This window comes from Xenopus laevis, chromosome 9_10L, assembly GCF_017654675.1.
Source record: "Xenopus laevis strain J_2021 chromosome 9_10L, Xenopus_laevis_v10.1, whole genome shotgun sequence".
NCBI classification, from domain to species: domain Eukaryota; kingdom Metazoa; phylum Chordata; class Amphibia; order Anura; family Pipidae; genus Xenopus; species Xenopus laevis.
The window spans coordinates 86,033,470-86,051,589 of NC_054387.1; the positions used below are offsets into that span (position 1 = coordinate 86,033,470).

The following is an 18,120-nucleotide window of genomic DNA, read 5'->3' on the forward strand; positions in this document are numbered from 1 at the left end:
TAAAGAAGCAGGCTAGAAATGTTGTACATTATGTTTTGGGCTTCTGTACCAGCCCAACGCAACCACAGCCCTTTAGCAGGGAAGATCTGTGTCTCCAAAGCCTGAGTGTGGGAGTGACTCACAATATACTGTATATACAATACTGACTCACAATATACTGTATATACAGATTAGAAATGTCACAATATAAGGCGATATAAGGCTTAGTATTTAATACAGAATTTCTATATGGCAGCACAGAAACCAGTGCAATTAGCACCAGAATTTAATAATCAGCCTCGTAGCATCATCTTATATTACAGACAAACTTCTTTTTCTGCTTGTAAATTTTTGATAACCCCTAAGCTTAGCTTCTCAACAGCTGTTCAGAGCTCACTGATCATGTGAGTGTCGCAGGCACTTTCCAAGATGGTGACCCATTGTGAAGTCCTGTATCATTGCTGCTACTGAGATGCTGAAACTTTAGTCTGGTACAATAAGTTTCAGTCTGTAGAATATGGCATTTTCACCATATTCGTTTTTTGGATTTAGTTCTACTTATTTGCAATTATGTTTGCACATTAAAAAAAAACAACCTTGCCCGACTTTTTATATATATAAACACGTGCGGGGCAAATATGTTCACTGTGTGAATCATTCTGTGCTTCGGAAAGTTTATAAATAAGCCCCCTGAACTTAATGCCTGCCATAGTCAAAATCAAAGCTGCAATGGGTTTCTGGTGCTTCAAAATGACATATTTTGTTTGTAGAATGGATTACAGGTATGGGACCTGTTATCCAGAATGCTCAGGACCTGGGGTTTTCCGAATAATGGATCTTTTCTTAATTTGGGTCTTCATGCCGTAAGTCTACTAGAAATTCATTTAAACATGAAATAAACCCAACAGGCTGGTTTTGCTTCCAATAAGGATTAATTACAGTATATCTTAGTTGGGATCAAGTACAAGCTACTGTTTTATTACCGCTGAGAAAAAGGAAATCATTTTAATAAATTTGGATTATTTGGATAAAATGGAGTCTTCTGAGCTTTCTGGATATCGGGTCTCCGGATAAGGGATCCTATAACTGTATGTATCTAAATGAAACTACATCATTACTGCTGAATTGTGCAATCCTGTTTTATTAGCATGCAAATTAAATATAATAGTGTACTGTTAATACTTACATGAAATATAAAGTATTCAAAAGCAGATGATATATAAATGTAGACACAATTCCTTTTTATGCTTTGTGTAAAATGGAAAGCTGTTATTTTGTGACCTTGCACCACAAAGTGTACTCTACAACTTTATCACAAGTTTAGTCTCATTTCTTCATCAATCGGCTGACTGCCGTTCCAACATCTGTTTGTTCTGATTGTTGGTTTTGGAAGTTAGATGATAGCAGTGTCCTCACAGGGATAGTTAAATACTAGAGAGAGAAGCTTTAGGAAATGCAAGGAGGAGAACCTTAGATCAGGGCTCTCTATTCTTGTGAGAACCGTGCTAGGGCTGTAAGCATGTGACCCTCAGTTCCCAAACTACAATGTACTAATGTTCCTGAACTTGTCTAACACTAGCCTATGTCTGTTAAAAGTATTTATGTCCCAACATACTAGGATCTGAAGATGGACAGATAAAAAATGGGGGATTCGCTTTTGCCTTGGAGATTGCATAATAATATTTTATAGGTGTGTGTTTTCATACAGCTGAGATGAAAGGACAGAGGATGATGGGAAAAAGCAGGTTGTGATATTAGAAAGTAGTTTGGTAGAAATGGAGAATGTGAATGTGGTAGAATGTGAAGTACATCTTTGTAGGAGAAAGTGGAGCAAAATAGCATTTCTGCTCAGACACCCCTATATAAAAATGTAATATTAAACCAGGTTAACACTGCTGTAGTTGCAATCAATTATCCTGATAACACCATCACACCTTACTATAATGACTACTACCTTGGGTCTTGTCTTGGATTACTTAGGGGCAAATTCATCAAGGGTCGAATTTCGAGGGGTTAAATCCCTCGAAATTCGACTGGGGAATAGAATCGAATAGGCAATTCGGGCGAATTTACACGTTGGGGAATAGTCGAATTGGCGAATATTCGCCAGGCGAATAGGCGCTCGATCGAATATTTGCTCGAAGGATTTTCATTCGATCAAATGCCTTTTTATTCGATCAAAAACTTGGAAAACAAGCCTATGGGACTTTCCCATAGGCTTTTAAAGCAATTCGGTAGGTTTTAGGTGGCGAAGTAGGCAGTCGAATTATTTTTAAAAGAGACAGTACTTCGACTATCGAATGGGCGAATAGTCGCAGCGTTTTTGCGCTCGATACAGTACTTCGACTATCAAATGGCGAATAGTCGCAGTGTTTTTGCACTCGATCTATTGGAATCATTCTACTCAGGCGAATTTACGCCAATTCGATAGTCGAGGAGCACAAAAATTCGAAGTTTTTTTACTTCGAATCCTTCACTCGAAGTTAGTGAATCGGCCCCTTAATCTCTTCCACATTCTAAAAATCCCTACAATTACTCCATTCCTCACACATTATTCTTCATCTTTTGTCATGCCACATCTTGACTATTTTAACTATTTGTTAATTAACCTTCTCCTCCAAAACACTCTAGTTTACCACAAACTCATAGAAACCCTAGAAGTCACTAACTGCTCATTTTCCTCACCCTCTTGTTCTGTAAAACCCTTATGGTTTAATGTATGCTCTTGTATAAGACTTCTAAAGGCTACACTACTCAAACTAAATGTTTTTAGAAAATGTACCATGTATGGTTATGGTTATGGTTCCTGGGGACACATTAGACATCAGGGGGATTTGTTTTTTTTTTTTTTATCACTGTCACTATAATCCAAATTTCAATAGATAATATGAATCTAAAAAAACAAATCCACAATATATATATATATATATATATATATATATATATATATATATATATATATATATATACTCATTCATGTCTAATTTAATGAGTACCTTTGAGATGTACAGTATAAAGACATCAGAGGAAGATCTGAACCCATTACTAAATACAGCAGCTTTTTATGGTATACATATAAATGCAAATGGGGTTATGGAGCAGGTTTATCGTGATAAAAATAGTTTTATTTAGCTATTGATCATCCTGTGAGGCAAGTCTAATCAGCCAAGGACTGCACTGGGCAATGTATGTAATCCACAACCAGAAACACTACACATGTCCCCTATGGGACATTATACTAATGAATATTTCTGTTTTAATAGCCCTGTATCTGGGCACCTTGCAGATTACAGTCAGACTGTCCAGCCTGAACATTTTCCCAGTTATCATGGAGTGCATAATACTTTGGCAAATGAGGAAATGTGACTTGCTTTTTAGATCTGACCATAGTACAGGTATGGGACCTGTTATCCACAATGCTCGGGACCTGAGGTTTCTGGATAACAGATCTTTCTGTAATTTGGATCTTCATACCTTTAGTGTACTAGAAAATCATGTAAACAGTAAATAAACCCAATAATATGGATTTGCGATCAATAAGGATTAATTAAATATTATTTTGGATCACGTACAAGCTACTGCTTTATTATTACAGAAAAAGGAAATCATTTTTTAAAAATGTGGATTATTTCATTATAATTGCGTCTATGGTAACAGCCATTCCGTAATTCAGAGCTTTCTGGAGAACGGGTTTCTGGATAACAGATCCCATACCTGTATTGCCATTATATTTGTCTACAAGCATGTGTGTTCACATCATACACTATCCATCTGTAAGTAGTATTGCACGGACTAATTACTCATTGGGTAACTCTGTCCAGGAACCTCACTAAGAGTGGTTTTCCTCCCCGGGCCAGGTCTAATAACGTTCTGCCTCCTTATTATATAAACTCGTGCCTGGCACACCCCCTCTGGTAAGGTCAGAAATGAACAGATCAGGCACATCAGGTCAGATGATGTCTGGGTCGGGAGATCATGGATTAAGGCCTGAAGCATTGGTCTTGCCATTTTAAAGAGGCAGTTTGATGTAGACAGTGGTACTCAAAGACAATCTAATAAAATTAACACTTTTAATTCTGCAGGTCTCAAGTTCAGAAATAAAACTGTCTAGTTGCTAGGATCCCACTTACCCTAGCAACTAGACTTTATAGCAGATTAGAAAATGGACAAATTAGGGTCTGAATTTAATAATTTTTTTTTTTTTTTAAAGTCTATTCACATGTGCGATATAATTTTAAGGGTCAGTAACCCCAATAACCAGAGACAATGTTACAATTCAGGTTACAGATAGTCAGTTAAAAAAGGGCACATAAAATATTAAGTCTTATTTCAGACTGCTGAATATCTGTTTACATTGTAGTAAAAAATATCTTTAAATGGAACTATAAGAACTCTGACATATGGGAGTTTTTTATGCTTTTACAAACACATGGCGACTGTAAAAAAAAAGTATATATTTAATTTTCGTTTTTTTTTTTTACACTCAAATGCATTTTTGTGAGCTCCAAAAGCAAACCTCTATTCTACTGACTTTTGAATGCATTTGTTTATGTGCACTCAAACATGCGCCAAATGCATAAAAGTCCTACATGTAAGAGCCTTTAGCATTATAATATGAGCTATTTACAAGCTCTCGGGGGGATCCGCTTATGTTACTTTAAAGGGGTGCTTCACATTTCAGTTAACCTTTAGTGTATTATACAATGGGCAATTCTATGAACTTTTCAATTGGTCTTCATTATTTATTTTTTTTATAGTTTTTTTAATTATGTCTTTTTCATCTGACTCTTTCCAGCTTTCAAATTGGGGTCCCCCATCAAAAAAAAAAAGCAATTGCTCTGTAAAGCTACGCCTGAATCGTTATTGCTACTTTTTATTACATATCTATCCATCGACATACTAAACAGGCCCGGACTGGCAATCTGCGGGTTTTGGCAAATGCCAGAAGGGCTGCTGTATGGTTTCATAGAAAGTTACCATATAGTGGGCTGGTAGGAGGGCCGTTAGGGCCTCGGTGTACTTGACTCCCACTCCAGGCCTGTACTAAAAGTTAAATCCAAAGCGAACCCCTTTAAAATTCAGTTCTACAGCGCCACCTGCTGGCAACACAGATATTTGCAACAACACGCGTTATAAGTACGACAAATACAATATTGTAAGCGAAAGAAGAAGCAAAGTCCTTTCCACTTCTACTGAAGACAGGATTCAGCAGTATTGATACATTTGATGTTTGAGATTCTTATTGCTTCCAAATGCTCTTTCACCTGAGAGAAACCTTGCGCCTGTTCTTAATTCTCCTTGTCGTCTCTATAGTATATGCTAAATAGCTAAGGACTAAGTCATGTTTGAACCCAACGTACTGTGTCCAGTTTAGGACATATACGCTGAAAATTGAAACGCATTTTCCTTCTCCCCCCGAGAGCGTCAGCTGCATTTTGTACAGGGATTGCTTTAGTGAAATGAAAAGTGAAATAGGAGGGAATCGGTCCTGACGTCACAAGGGGGAGGTCTGTGTGGGAATGAGAAAACAGGGCGGAAGGAGGAGCAATAATTCCGTAGCCCCTAAGAAAGATGGAGGAAAACCAAGGCATAACATCACAGGGGGGTGGATTAATTGGTAAATTGGGACCTGTCAGGAAAAAGTAAGCGTAGAGAGCCCAAATGATATAGCAGGGAGGAGGAAGGGGACCGGTCAGCACAAAATAAGCGGAGAAAATCGCTTAACTGGTACCAGCAGTGAGAAGCTGTGATAAGGATTTCTAAGCAATACGGACACATAGACTTTTTATAGAGATGTCCTAATTTGGACACCGTAGTGCACGAGCAATCACGTGGTGAGCTGTCATTACGAGCTTCGGCTGCAGGCTTGTTGTATGTGGACAGAGAAGTCGCCTTCTTGACTGTAAGTTGCGACGGATTTCAGCAGGCGTCTCCGATGTGCGCGGTGTTATCGAGTTCTGCGTGTTTGCGCTGCCTGACTGTTACACCCCCTTTTGGTGTAATGGTGCAGGCCTGGCCCGAGCTTGTGTTCTTTGTACTTGCAGAAACCCACGCGTGCGTGTCACGGTAACTGCCGCTTCACAGGGAGCTGGACAGCTGCGGAAGGCAGTGTTTGTGTCAATCCTGTATATCTAAAACTTGTCTGACATCTCAGAATCATAAAAGGTGCAATGTTTAGTCTCTAGCTAGTATCTTATAGCAACCAATCAGCAGCTTGGCTTTACTCTCATCTGATTGGTTGTTATCGATCTCTAGACCTGGAAAAATGGCACTTCCAGCTGGTTTTTACAGTGATGTGTCCCACATTTAGGATGGGTTTTACACCCTTCCACAGGTTACATCTTAGAATAGCTGCCAAAGGTTTACTTGAATTTTCTATGGAGCCTTTGTTTCCCAGCCCAGTATTTAAGTATTTAGTATATCAACAATCTGTATATTTTTCAATAAAAAAAAAAACAATCAGTGCATGCTAGATAAAGGCTACTTTCACATATATCATTGGATTCATTTATAGGTTTTTTTTTTTTCAGTGTGTAAATTGGGCTACTTTTGAAATGGCTTTTGGCTAGTTTTGTGGTTGTCAGTCATTGGTTTTGAAAACTAGATCTGGCAAGCCTACGGCGAAGTAATGGCCCATGACCAAATACAGTATTGTAAAATGTTTGCAAATGTTTTTCAGACTTGGATGAATCCAGGGACATAACTGCAGGGGGTATGACTGCACCAGGGGTTATTTGCATATTTATACAGCATCTATACTCTCACATAAACTATATATATATATATGCCAATATCTATACTACTTGTAGAGTTTAGTATCACTGTGTATTTATTTTTTTGTGAAAAAACTCGAATAGAATTTGATTCGCGTTTGCAGCTTGATCCTAATTATACGTTTTTTTTTAAAAAATTAAATAGATTTCGATTGGTGGTATTTTTTTTTAAATTTTAAATTTATGGGCCTTGATAGGAGTTTTTAGAAACTCCCATTAACTCGAAATTCGACCCTTGATAAAACCTAAATAAAACCAATAGACTGGTTTTGCTTCTATTAAGGATTAATTATTTTGGATCAAGTACAAAGTACTGTTTTATTACTATAGAGTTAAAGGGAATTATTTTTAAAAATGTGGATTACATGAATAAAATGCATTCTGTGGGTAACAGTCATTCCATACTTCAGAGCTTTCTGGATAGTGGGTTTCCGGATAACAGATCCCATACCTGACCATAAAGTAGGTTGAATGGTAAATGTATTGTTTTCAATATACAGTTTGTAGTTATAATGTCCCTTTACATAGATTGAAGGAGGAAAAGGCACCTGGAGGTGTATAAGTCTTAACTAAAGGTGGCCATACATGGAGAGATCCGCTCGTTTGGCGATGTCGCCAAACGAGCGGATCTCTCCCTGATATGCCCACCTTGAGGTGGGCAATATCGGGCTGATCCGGTCGTGGGCCCTAGGGCACAACAATCAGATCCTAACGAATAGTAATGGATGGTCGGATCGCAGGGCTGCATCAACGAATAGATGCGGCCGCGATCCGACGGGATTTTTTGTCCCATCCAATCGAGATCTGGCCGACTTTCAGCCAGATCTCGATCGGTTAAGCCCGTCAGGGGGGCCCCATACACTGGCCAATAAGCTGCCGACACGGTCTGTTGGCAGCTTTCATTGGCCCGTGTATGGCCACCTTAACACTACTAGAATTGCGATTCACATCTCAATATAATATATGTATACTTTTACAGCCAAAGCTATAACAACACTGAGTTAGATAAAAAAACTTTTAGACTGTAAGCCCTACGGGGTAGGGTCCTCTAGCCTTTTGTTTCCTTGACACTGAGCACTCAATCTGTATTGCAATTATATGTTTTATATTTATGTGAATTGTATTTCTAATAATGCACTTATTGTTACTTTTTATTCCAATGACCCCTTGTTTGTTACTACTATTTATTGTTTTGTTGTACAGTGCTTTGCCCTCAAGGAGCACTTTACAAATAAAAATATACATACACACATACATACATACACACATACATACATACATACATACATACATACAAATTGTTCAAAATGATTACATTGTTCACATAGAGGTGTGTGCATAGTGACATTTCCCACAGTTATTTTGGAGCAAATTCAGCTTGCTGGGTGTGAGTTCATAACTTTAAGCCTAGTAATCAGGGTTTAGGCTTCTAGGATCTCCGTCATGCCCAGACGGGCCAGGTTAATTTACTAATGAATTCTCCAGGTTAGAAATGATGGATGCACAATTCAATTGCCACCATATTACACTTAATGGGTTATATGTTCCTCTGGAAAACTTCTGAATATTCGTGGAGGGCACAGTCTGAAGTGGGGAAAATGAAAAGTAACAACTGATAGCCTTCCAGTACGATACATGGAGCAGAATTCCAGCAGAGTTGGTGCTGTACTGTTGTGTATTATTATCCTTCAATTAATATTTCATATTTTATACTTATTTGAAAGATTGATGGATGAACAGAGGGTACTATCTGGAAACCCTCAAAACCCACAAGTACACAGAAGTTTTCATACAGAAAGAGTGTTTTCATTTCTTTAGGCTTTAATTAATTATAACCAAATACAGCACATAAAGAAAATAATCTACGTTACCTAGTTTATTATCTAACATGAACCAGATGTGTGTTCCGGCCTTTACTCCTCAGAGTCTCTTCTCTTCCTACCCTCTCCCTCCCTTCTCTAATTACTAATAAGAATTCTTACTATTAATTTTATATATGAAACAATTATACATATAATGTTCATATATAAATCCATGAAAAGGTTTATTTACAAACTCTGTCCTGCAAGTATGCAAAATCATCAGTCCACCCCAAATGACCCCAGCCACTCCAGCATATATTTAAGCCTTAACCTTGATGTTAATAGCTAGAGGTTATACTGTTGATCATGGTTTATTGTTATACTGTATAAACTTAAATAGTGATTTATGATTTCTAACAATGTCCTAATAGAGGCAAGAACCACATGTTGGCCTTTAAATGTTATCTACAATGAGACCTGCACCTCTTACCTGGAAATCCTGGGGGTTTTCTGCAATTTGTCATTTAAAGGCATTGTCCACCTACAAATTAACATTTAGTATGATGCAGAGAGTTATATTCTAAGACAATTTGCAATTGGTCTTCATTTTTTGTTTGTGGTTTTTGAATTATTTAGCTCTTTGTTCAGCTGCTCTTCAACTTTCCGCAGCTTTCTGGGTCCAATTTTCCAATTGCAAGGGTTGCTATGGTGTAAATTTTCATTTGAACAGGCCTGGATTTGTGATGAGGCCACAAATGCCTGGGCCTAGGGCAGCAAGTTTTTCAGGGCGGCCAGCAGCAACCTAAATGGAAAATACCATGGAACCCCGCTTTTATGCTCACAGAAATTTGTTTTCCTGGATATGACGTTATTTCTTAGCGGTCTGGGGCAGTTAAGCAGCATTAGTTTCTTCCAAGATTTACTTTTTCGCAAATTCTACATATTTTTTTGGGGGGGGGAACATAAAACCAGGGTTCCACTGTAGTTTTTCATCTTGAGTATAGCTCACCACACCTTGCCATCATTGCATTTTGACCTGCATAATCCTTTTAGTTGAGGTGAGCAGGGTAAAGCATAAGAATTGTTTAAGGCAAAATAGAAGGGAAGGCATTCTTCACCCATTTTTGCGCTTTGTTGACTGTGGGAAGACAGTACACCCAATCAACACTACAACGTGGTTAGACCAGGCACCTATAATTTCGCTTTGTTTGTACATATTGAGTTTGTCACCTAGTTAACCACACCCAAACTGGGTGTAGGTGCCTGGGAAGATAAGCACATACGGTAGACTTAATAAATGTTGATAACTGTAGTTATATGTTTAATTAGCATTCATTTATTCCTGACGTTCATATATCACTTTATTTAGCGCTGTTTTCATAATACTTCTCTACAGAGAGAGTTGAACACATATATGTTCTGTTGCATTGATTTGCCAGCACCATTCAAACTTGGTAAAAAAAAAATTCTTTATAAATATTTTGATATTGTGTCTTTCCCTTAGGACTGTGTTCCATCATGGAGCAGAGATGTTTTCAAAACCCCTATCCCGATTACAACCACCAGGCCTCGACAGCCTTTAACTCCACAGGTCAAGTAAGTGGTACAAACAATCTATTTTTGTTGTGCATCTATAATAGTTTAATGGGAAATTATCAAATGCTCCTGGAGGGACCAGGAATCTAGAGGGGTCAGTACAACTGAGATCAGTTTGCAGTTTCAGCCCCTTTATAAGACTTCTTCTCTTCCCAGAGAAGAGTTTTGTGTGGCAATTTTGCTGTGGGGCTCCCAAGTTTGAATTTAAATACAGTTAGTAACATATTGGTTTTCTTTATTTTTTTCTAGCTGACATTTGAATTTGTCCATTGTCTAAACAATAAGATCAAGGAGCTGCTACAGGCTATGGAAAAGGGACTCAAATCAGCAGACCCCGGAGACTGCACCGTGTACACAGGCTGGGCAGGTAGTGTATTCACGGGAGAGAATGTCATACACAAACTTAGGGTGAAGCATTTATTGCTGAGATGAAACAAGAAGGCTGACTTAAAACTCAGATTGAAATGCATATGGTTTCTGGAGCATTTATTATGTAGCTATAAATTCCTATGCACGAATTTACACAAATATGAATTTATACTTCCAGTAATTAAATTCCGCATGGCACAAGCATTTTAGGTGTTTCATCCTCATACTTCTGTATTGATAGCTTTGTGCCCAGTTAAACATATCCAACCTGCAGTGGAGGATGTAAATTCAGATCAACTGCGCAGCTTTGTGTTATTTGTTTTTTAATGTGAAATAATTAGTAAATAAATATATTTATTTTAATGCATAAAGCAAACCTGACCAAGGTAACTGACCTTTGTTAGTTACGTGGTCCTTCTAGCAGCTCTATAGTTATTCATTGTGTGTTTCAGGCATTGCTCTTTTGTATTTGCATTTGTCTGATGTGTATGGGGATTCATCCCTTCTGCAAAAGGCCCATGAGTACATCTGCAAGAGTCTGCGCTGCCTGACAAGACGTGATGTCACTTTTCTGTGTGGAGATGCTGGGCCTTATGCGGTGGGAGCAGTTGTGTTTCAGAAGCTTGGGCATACAAAGGAAGCAGAAGATTGTGTCAAAAGGTACCACCATCTGAAATGGGATGCTATTGTCAGCACTAGTTACTATGCATATCATTGTTGTGTGTTTTGTTGTTATTGGTGCTTGTACATGCCTGAAACAGCTCTGTTCTCCAGCATATCAATGAGCTGGATTTTCTATTTGTATTGCATGTGGATGGTACTCTGCTCTCACTAGGGATGCATCAAATCCAGGATTTGGTTCAGGATTCAGCCAAGATTAGGCCCTGTTTTTGGATTCTGATTTGAATCCGAATCCTGAAATCGAATGGTTTTTCGTCACACAAACAAAGTCAAATATTTTTTAGCCATGTAGTTATTTTCCCCCCTCATTTCCCTAATTAGGATTTGGTTTGGTATTCGACCGAATCCTGAATCGTTTGTGAAAGATTCAGCCAAATACCAAACCGAATAGTGGATTCAGTGCATTCCTAGCTCTCACAGACAAAAGAAAGCATTGCATACAATCTACCTAAAATAATCTTCAACCTTAGTGAGGAAGTGCCCTGAGAAAGATCATCTATGTGACAGCAGAGAAAAGAGAAGCAGGCAAATACCTAAAAAAATAAAATAAGACTGCATAAATAAGAGTCATGTTATTTAAGGAATCCAATAGTGCTATTCGCTTGGAGCTGAGAGCTTTGTGGTTTAAATGCTGCATACATACTATTTCACTATGGGTGGCATTAATAACTATTAGTTGGTCTAAAGCTATATTATTGGAACAGAAACATGTACCATGGTAGCCATGCCCATAATGGCATATTTAAAAGTTTAGCAGGCAATTCTTCAGCAGAGAACTCCTTCACTTCTTTTTAGGTGAAAATGAAAATGCCTGTTGGTCAGGCAGTATAATTAGAATTGGCCCAACCAAATATGGGTATCTATGGCCGACTTTAGTCTGTTAAATGCCTGTCATCAGACTTACAACATCCTGCATCTCTGCAGCCTCCTTCAGCTACATCCTTCTGTGGTAAGGCCAGACTCTGGACTTCCAGATGAGCTTCTCTATGGGCGTATGGGATACTTGTACTCCCTGCTTTTTGTCAACAAACAGTTTGGAGAGGAGAAGATCCCCTCTAGCTACATCCAACAGGTAAAGTCAATATCTTCTGTTAAAGTATCATAAAATGTCTAGCATTTCTGAGAACAGTATAATGAACTGAAAAGTGAATTATTGAATTTTATTGCTGCAATCTGAGTGGACCTCACCTAAATATGCCGATACAAAACAAGAACACTAAATCATGGCAATAGGTCAAAAGCTTTGGTTACTTTGGGCCTGAAAGAAAATTCTAGGGTTTTCAGTTGCTGCTTGTTTAGAATTTTGCAATATGTTCTTCCTCCAGGTGTGTAGCACTGTGCTGGAGTCTGGGGAGAGACTGGCAGGCAGAAGGAATCTACAGTCCCAGAGCCCTTTGATGCATGAATGGTACCGAGAGTACTATGTGGGACCTGCCCATGGTTTAGCAGGAATATACTACTTCTTAATGCAGGTGAGCAAACTGCCCTAGAAAGCAGCAGGAGGGATGCATGGGTGTATGTTTATATGTTTGTGTATATGTTTTAATTGGAGCATATGAGCTTGAAATCATTAGAAGCGTAGAAAAGAATGAAAAGCTATTATAATTATAACAAATTCGAATTCATCATATGATTACAATACAAAGTTGCCTAGCTGAGAGAAGTGAATTTGGATGGGTGCAGGGTTGTGTGGGTTAATAATGATACATGGCTAGATCTAGGTCAGTATAATTCATTTCCAATTTAACTGAAAAAGCCACTTGGCAAGTGGTGAAATGTTTTCTTATATCCTGTGTATCATGACCTGGATCACTGAAAATCTACACAGCCAATGTATGTCCATGATTCTCCTCAGCCGGAGTGTAATGTCAGTTGTGAGAAACTACAGAACCTTGTTCGGCCCAGCATGGAATATGTCCGTTGTCTCAAGTTCCCGACTGGCAACTTCCCTCCTTGCATTGGTGACCGTCGGGACCTGCTCGTACACTGGTGTCATGGGGCTCCTGGTGTCATTTACATGCTTATTCAGGCCTACAAGGTAAAAAGACAAGTGCTTCATTTCTTATGAAAACTGCAAATAGAAAAAGATATAGAAATACCACTTAAGGTAATTGCACATAGTATTGTACAATAGCGAATGATCTTCTTCAGGGCTCCTGATGGTAGCAGACCCAGAAGATCCACTTATTGCACATGCCTGTTTTGCTAGCTGCAATCTATTTAAGAGAGAACTGCAGCAAACTCAATAGCGCCACCCATTCAGTAGAAAATGAAACATGCTGCGTAATATATTGGTGATGCACATTTTTTGTCAGGAAAACTCCTGCCAATGTATTTTTTATGACACAACCTTCATGTGCATAGTGTTTTCCAGTCTCTTTCTTCTAGCTTCTCAGTAGCAATCAAAATGCCTAGTGGATGATAGCACTTAAAATTACATAGTAACATAATAAGTTAGGTTGAAAAAAGACACACGTCCCTCAAGTTCGACCTTTTAACTGTATTTTAACCTGCCTTACTAACTGCTAGTTGATCCAGAGGAAGGCAAAACACCTCATCTGAAGCCTCTCCAATTTGCCTGAGGGGAAAAAATTCCTTCCTGACTCCAAAATGACAATCGGACTAGTCCCTGGATCAACTTGTATTATGAGCTATCTTCCATAACCCTGTATTCCCTCACTTGCTAAAAAGCCATCCAACCCCTTCTTAAAGCTATCTAATGTATCAGCCTGTACCACTGATTCAGGGAGCGAATTCCACATCTTCACAGCTCTCACTGTAAAAAAAAAAACCCCCTTTGGAATATTTAGACTGAACCTCTTTTCTTCTAATCTCATGCCAGCTGGAAGGACCTACTGGTAAATAAATCATTAGAGAGATTATTATATGATCCCCTTATATATTTATACATAGTTATATCACACCTTAAACGTCTCTTCTCCAGCGTGAACTTCTTCATAGCTAAGATTTTCCATACCTTTTACCAGCTTAGTTGCCCTTCTTTATAATTAATATAAAGCCTAAAAAATTGAGCATGCGATAGTAATAAACTCCATAATACTTTAACATTTAAAATGTAAACACTGATTTTTTCCCCCAAAGGTTTTTGGTGAACCGCAGTATCTGGTAGATGCTCTTCAATGTGCTGAGGTCGCTTGGCATTATGGTTTGCTGAAGAAAGGATATGGATTGTGCCACGGAGCAGCAGGGAATGCATACAGTTTCCTGGCACTATATAACCAGACCCAGGATGTCAAGTTCCTCTATAGAGCCTGCAAGGTATCTTTCTGATGGATATTATCAGCATTTAACTTTTTTTTTTTTACCATTTATTATTTTTTTCCAATAATTAGTGACGAAAGCCCTGCATGTTGCCTTTATGCATTGTTTGCAGTATAATACTTTACATTGGCAACTTGTGGCTGTTCTGAAAAGCAAAACTGGTTTTACCAGTACAAAAAAACGGATTGCAACAGTGGTTACAATCCAAAAAAAAAAAAAAAAACTTTTTCCTTTATATGTTTCTCATTATAAATGTGCCACTTGTTTGCTACTTTTAAATATGTATTTTTGCTGGTAGTTTGCAGAGTGGTGCATGGATTATGGGACACATGGTTGCAGAACTGCAGACACCCCTTACTCACTTTTTGAAGGTAACGTAAAATAAATCTTCTACATCTCTTCCATGAAAGGATCTTTTCAATGTTAAAAATTGAATGTACCCTAAATATAAATAATGTACCATATATATATATATATATATATATATATATATATATATATATATATATATATATATATATATATATATATATATACACATTATATACGAATATCAAAAAATGGCACACCCATGTAAAAAATAAAGAGGTGAAGATTTTTGACATGGGTGTGCAAGTTTTTTGATATTCGTGGATATATATTATAACCGTGCGCACCCCAGCTGGATGTATATATGAGTTTGGATACTCTTTAAAATAGGGGGTATATTCTCACTCTTGCTGTCTTTCTCTGCATAGATATAAATATACAGAGCAGTGTTTCTCAATGTCTTTTTTGAATGGGACACTGAGGATATCTGGTCTCAAGAGCTGGAATAGAATTAAAGGAGTGGTTCATCTTAAGATAACTTTTAGTATGTTCTAGAATGGCCAATTCTAAGCAATTATTTATTTTTTATAGTTTTTCGTCTTTTTATTCTGACTGTTTGCAGCTTTCAAATGGGTGTCACTGACTCCCCTACAAAACAAATGCTCTGTAAGGCTACAAATGTTTTGTTATTGTTATGTTTTATTACTCATCTTTCCATTCAGGCCCTCTCCTATTCATATTCCAGTCTCTTATTCAAATCAATGCATGGTTGCTAGGCTAATTTGGACCCTAGTTACCAGATTGCTTAAACTGCAAACTGGAGAGCTGCTGAATAAAAATCTAAATAACTCAAAAACCTTCAATAATAAAAAATGAAAACAAATTGCAAATTATCTCAGACTTTCACTCTCTACATCATACTAAAAGGTATCTCAAAGGTGAACAACCCCTTTAACTCCATATTTCAATTGAATTACAAGGTCATTGGGCCCCACCTTAAATTGCACAGGGACCTCGTACAATGACACACCATGTTATTCAAGTGCGAAAATAGTATTTAATTTACTTATACTTACAGAAATTTGTTTTCATAGTATCATTCTATTTCCGAGATTGTTATAATGAAAATGAAATTCTAGTGCGTACTACCATTTTAATATGAGTTTTCTCTGCTTTTCTTTTTTCCCCCTCTTTCCCATTTGTAGGAATGGCTGGAACTATATATTTCCTCTCTGATTTACTGGAGCCAACAAAAGCGAAATTCCCGTCCTTTGAAATGTAAAAATGTTATTCCGTTGTATTTCCTTGACTCGGCGCAGTGTCCCCAAACGTTGCCTGGGGTGAGAGGTGCAGGCAGCTGAGTGTGTTACTGATGAATGTATTTAGTGACAGCATCCAGCTTTGTACATAGCTATATAACAATGCCATGTGCATGTACCTACTGGCAAGGGATGTCCCCTCGCTTTTTATGTTTTATTCCATTATCCTGACACCTAAAAAATACTGCAGGGAGCTGTAGCTCCAAAATAAGACATGCCTGTGGTAGGAATGCGGTTTTATATACAGACGGAGACATTTTTGTTTGCTTTATAAAAAACAAATTACAGATCAAGCGTCTAAGCAAATTGCAGGCAAAGGGTGTGGTCCTTAAGCTAATAACTTGACATGCTCCTGTCATAACTAGACTGACTGCAAAGCATATACATCAATTTTTAGGTTTAGCGTTTATGGCTTCATTAAGTAGCTTTTAATAAGCTATGTTGCAGTATTCCGCCTTTGCTAAAAGAATGTTGGTAGGTTTGAATGCACTACTTTTATTCTTTTGTAACAAAATGTTTGCTGTTTAGATGTCATTTCTCAGTCTCAGAAAGGAAAATTGAACAACCGCATTCCTGAGGCCACACACCCCGACTTGGGTGGTTGTATTTGAAATCAAGGCATTGGCTTATTACCCAAAAGGGGTAAAGGCTGTGGTTTAGCACACCACAATGCATCCCTAATACTTAAGGGACTATGTACATATTGAATAAAAGTTCAAAATTTAGTTCAGTATTCTAGTAACTGATTTCCTATGTACGGTACTATTTTTTTTTTTTTAAATGTTTTAATGATTTGAATATACAGAATGGGGTTCCTTATAAAATTATAATCTAATATTGTGTGTGTATGTGTGTGTATATATATATATATATATATATATATATATATATATATATATATATATATATATATATATATATATATATATATATATACACACACACAACAATGTCCTATAGTGTATAGGATGGAAATATCCTTGCCATGATAAATAGCCAAGCCTTTATCCACCTTCCAGCTCCAGGCTATGGGCAGGTATATGTCAGAAATGACTGGATTGCTGCAAGTCCTATATGCAATCTCAACAATCTGCATTCCCATGATCTCTGCACTGCACCGTCTGATTTTTCAGGTTCAGGGCACCCTGAACACTTGATGATGGGACACTTGGTGCACCAGCAGAATTCAACAAGCTGTCCCTTGGGTGAAATGTCTGCACAACTGGTTTTAGAATTACATTTTAAAGTTGGTTGTAGATATAAATATCTACTCATCGACTAGAAGATCCCTGTTTTATTTGACTACCCAAATTAGGCTGACTGGTCAGCCTCCAGACCAATGGTAGGATCACATGAGGGGGACCTGGTAGCTGGTGGTTGCAATAATCCATGCAATGCTGAGTGGAATGGTTACCAGTAGGACATGCAAAAACAAACATATAAATGCATATATACAAGATGGATTGCACCTCAGAGCATGAGCTAATTGATTCCATTCTGCTTATTAAGTATGCTTTAAATGCAGCTGCATTTTATGCTTTTTATTTTCAAAATAAACATGCTGAATTATTATGCGCAGTGTTTGTAAATATATTTTATATATACACAGATGGTACAAAAGGAGATTGCTGACATTTATCATAATTGTGTCTCAAAAACATAAAAATGTGAGGAACTAAAGCCTTTTTTTAAAAACAATCCCTTCATTTCAGAGGCTCAAAAGCTATTGGACCAGGGGTTCAAAGTAATTGGACCGTTGACTCAAAGGCTATTTCATGGGCAGGTGTGGGCAATTCCTTTGTTATATCATTATCAATGAAGCAGATAAAAGCCCTGGAGTTGATTTAAGGGGGGTGGTGCTTGTATGTGGAAGATTTTGCTGTGAACAGACAACATGTGGTCAAAGATCTCTCCATGCAGGTGAAACAAGCCATCCTTAAGCTGCAAAAACAGAAAAAACACATCAGAGGAATTGCTACAATATTAGGAGTAGCAAAATCTACAGTTTGG

At 37.7% G+C, this 18,120-nt stretch overlaps 1 protein-coding gene across 5 annotated transcripts; it reads left to right on the plus strand.

The window, feature by feature from the left end:
* Positions 1-5,535: 5,535 nt before the first annotated feature.
* Positions 5,536-17,682, plus strand: lancl1.L (LanC like 1 L homeolog). 5 transcript variants are annotated; one of them, XM_041575538.1, is made up of 10 exons: positions 5,536-5,596; positions 10,059-10,150; positions 10,400-10,517; positions 10,972-11,179; positions 12,125-12,272; positions 12,526-12,672; positions 13,056-13,238; positions 14,303-14,479; positions 14,781-14,853; positions 15,997-17,680. In XM_041575538.1, the coding sequence occupies exons 1-10, from the start codon at positions 5,551-5,553 to the stop codon at positions 16,071-16,073; spliced, it is 1,269 nt and encodes a 422-aa protein (XP_041431472.1). In that variant the 5' UTR covers positions 5,536-5,550; the 3' UTR covers positions 16,074-17,680.
* The last annotated feature ends 438 nt before the right edge of the window (positions 17,683-18,120 follow it).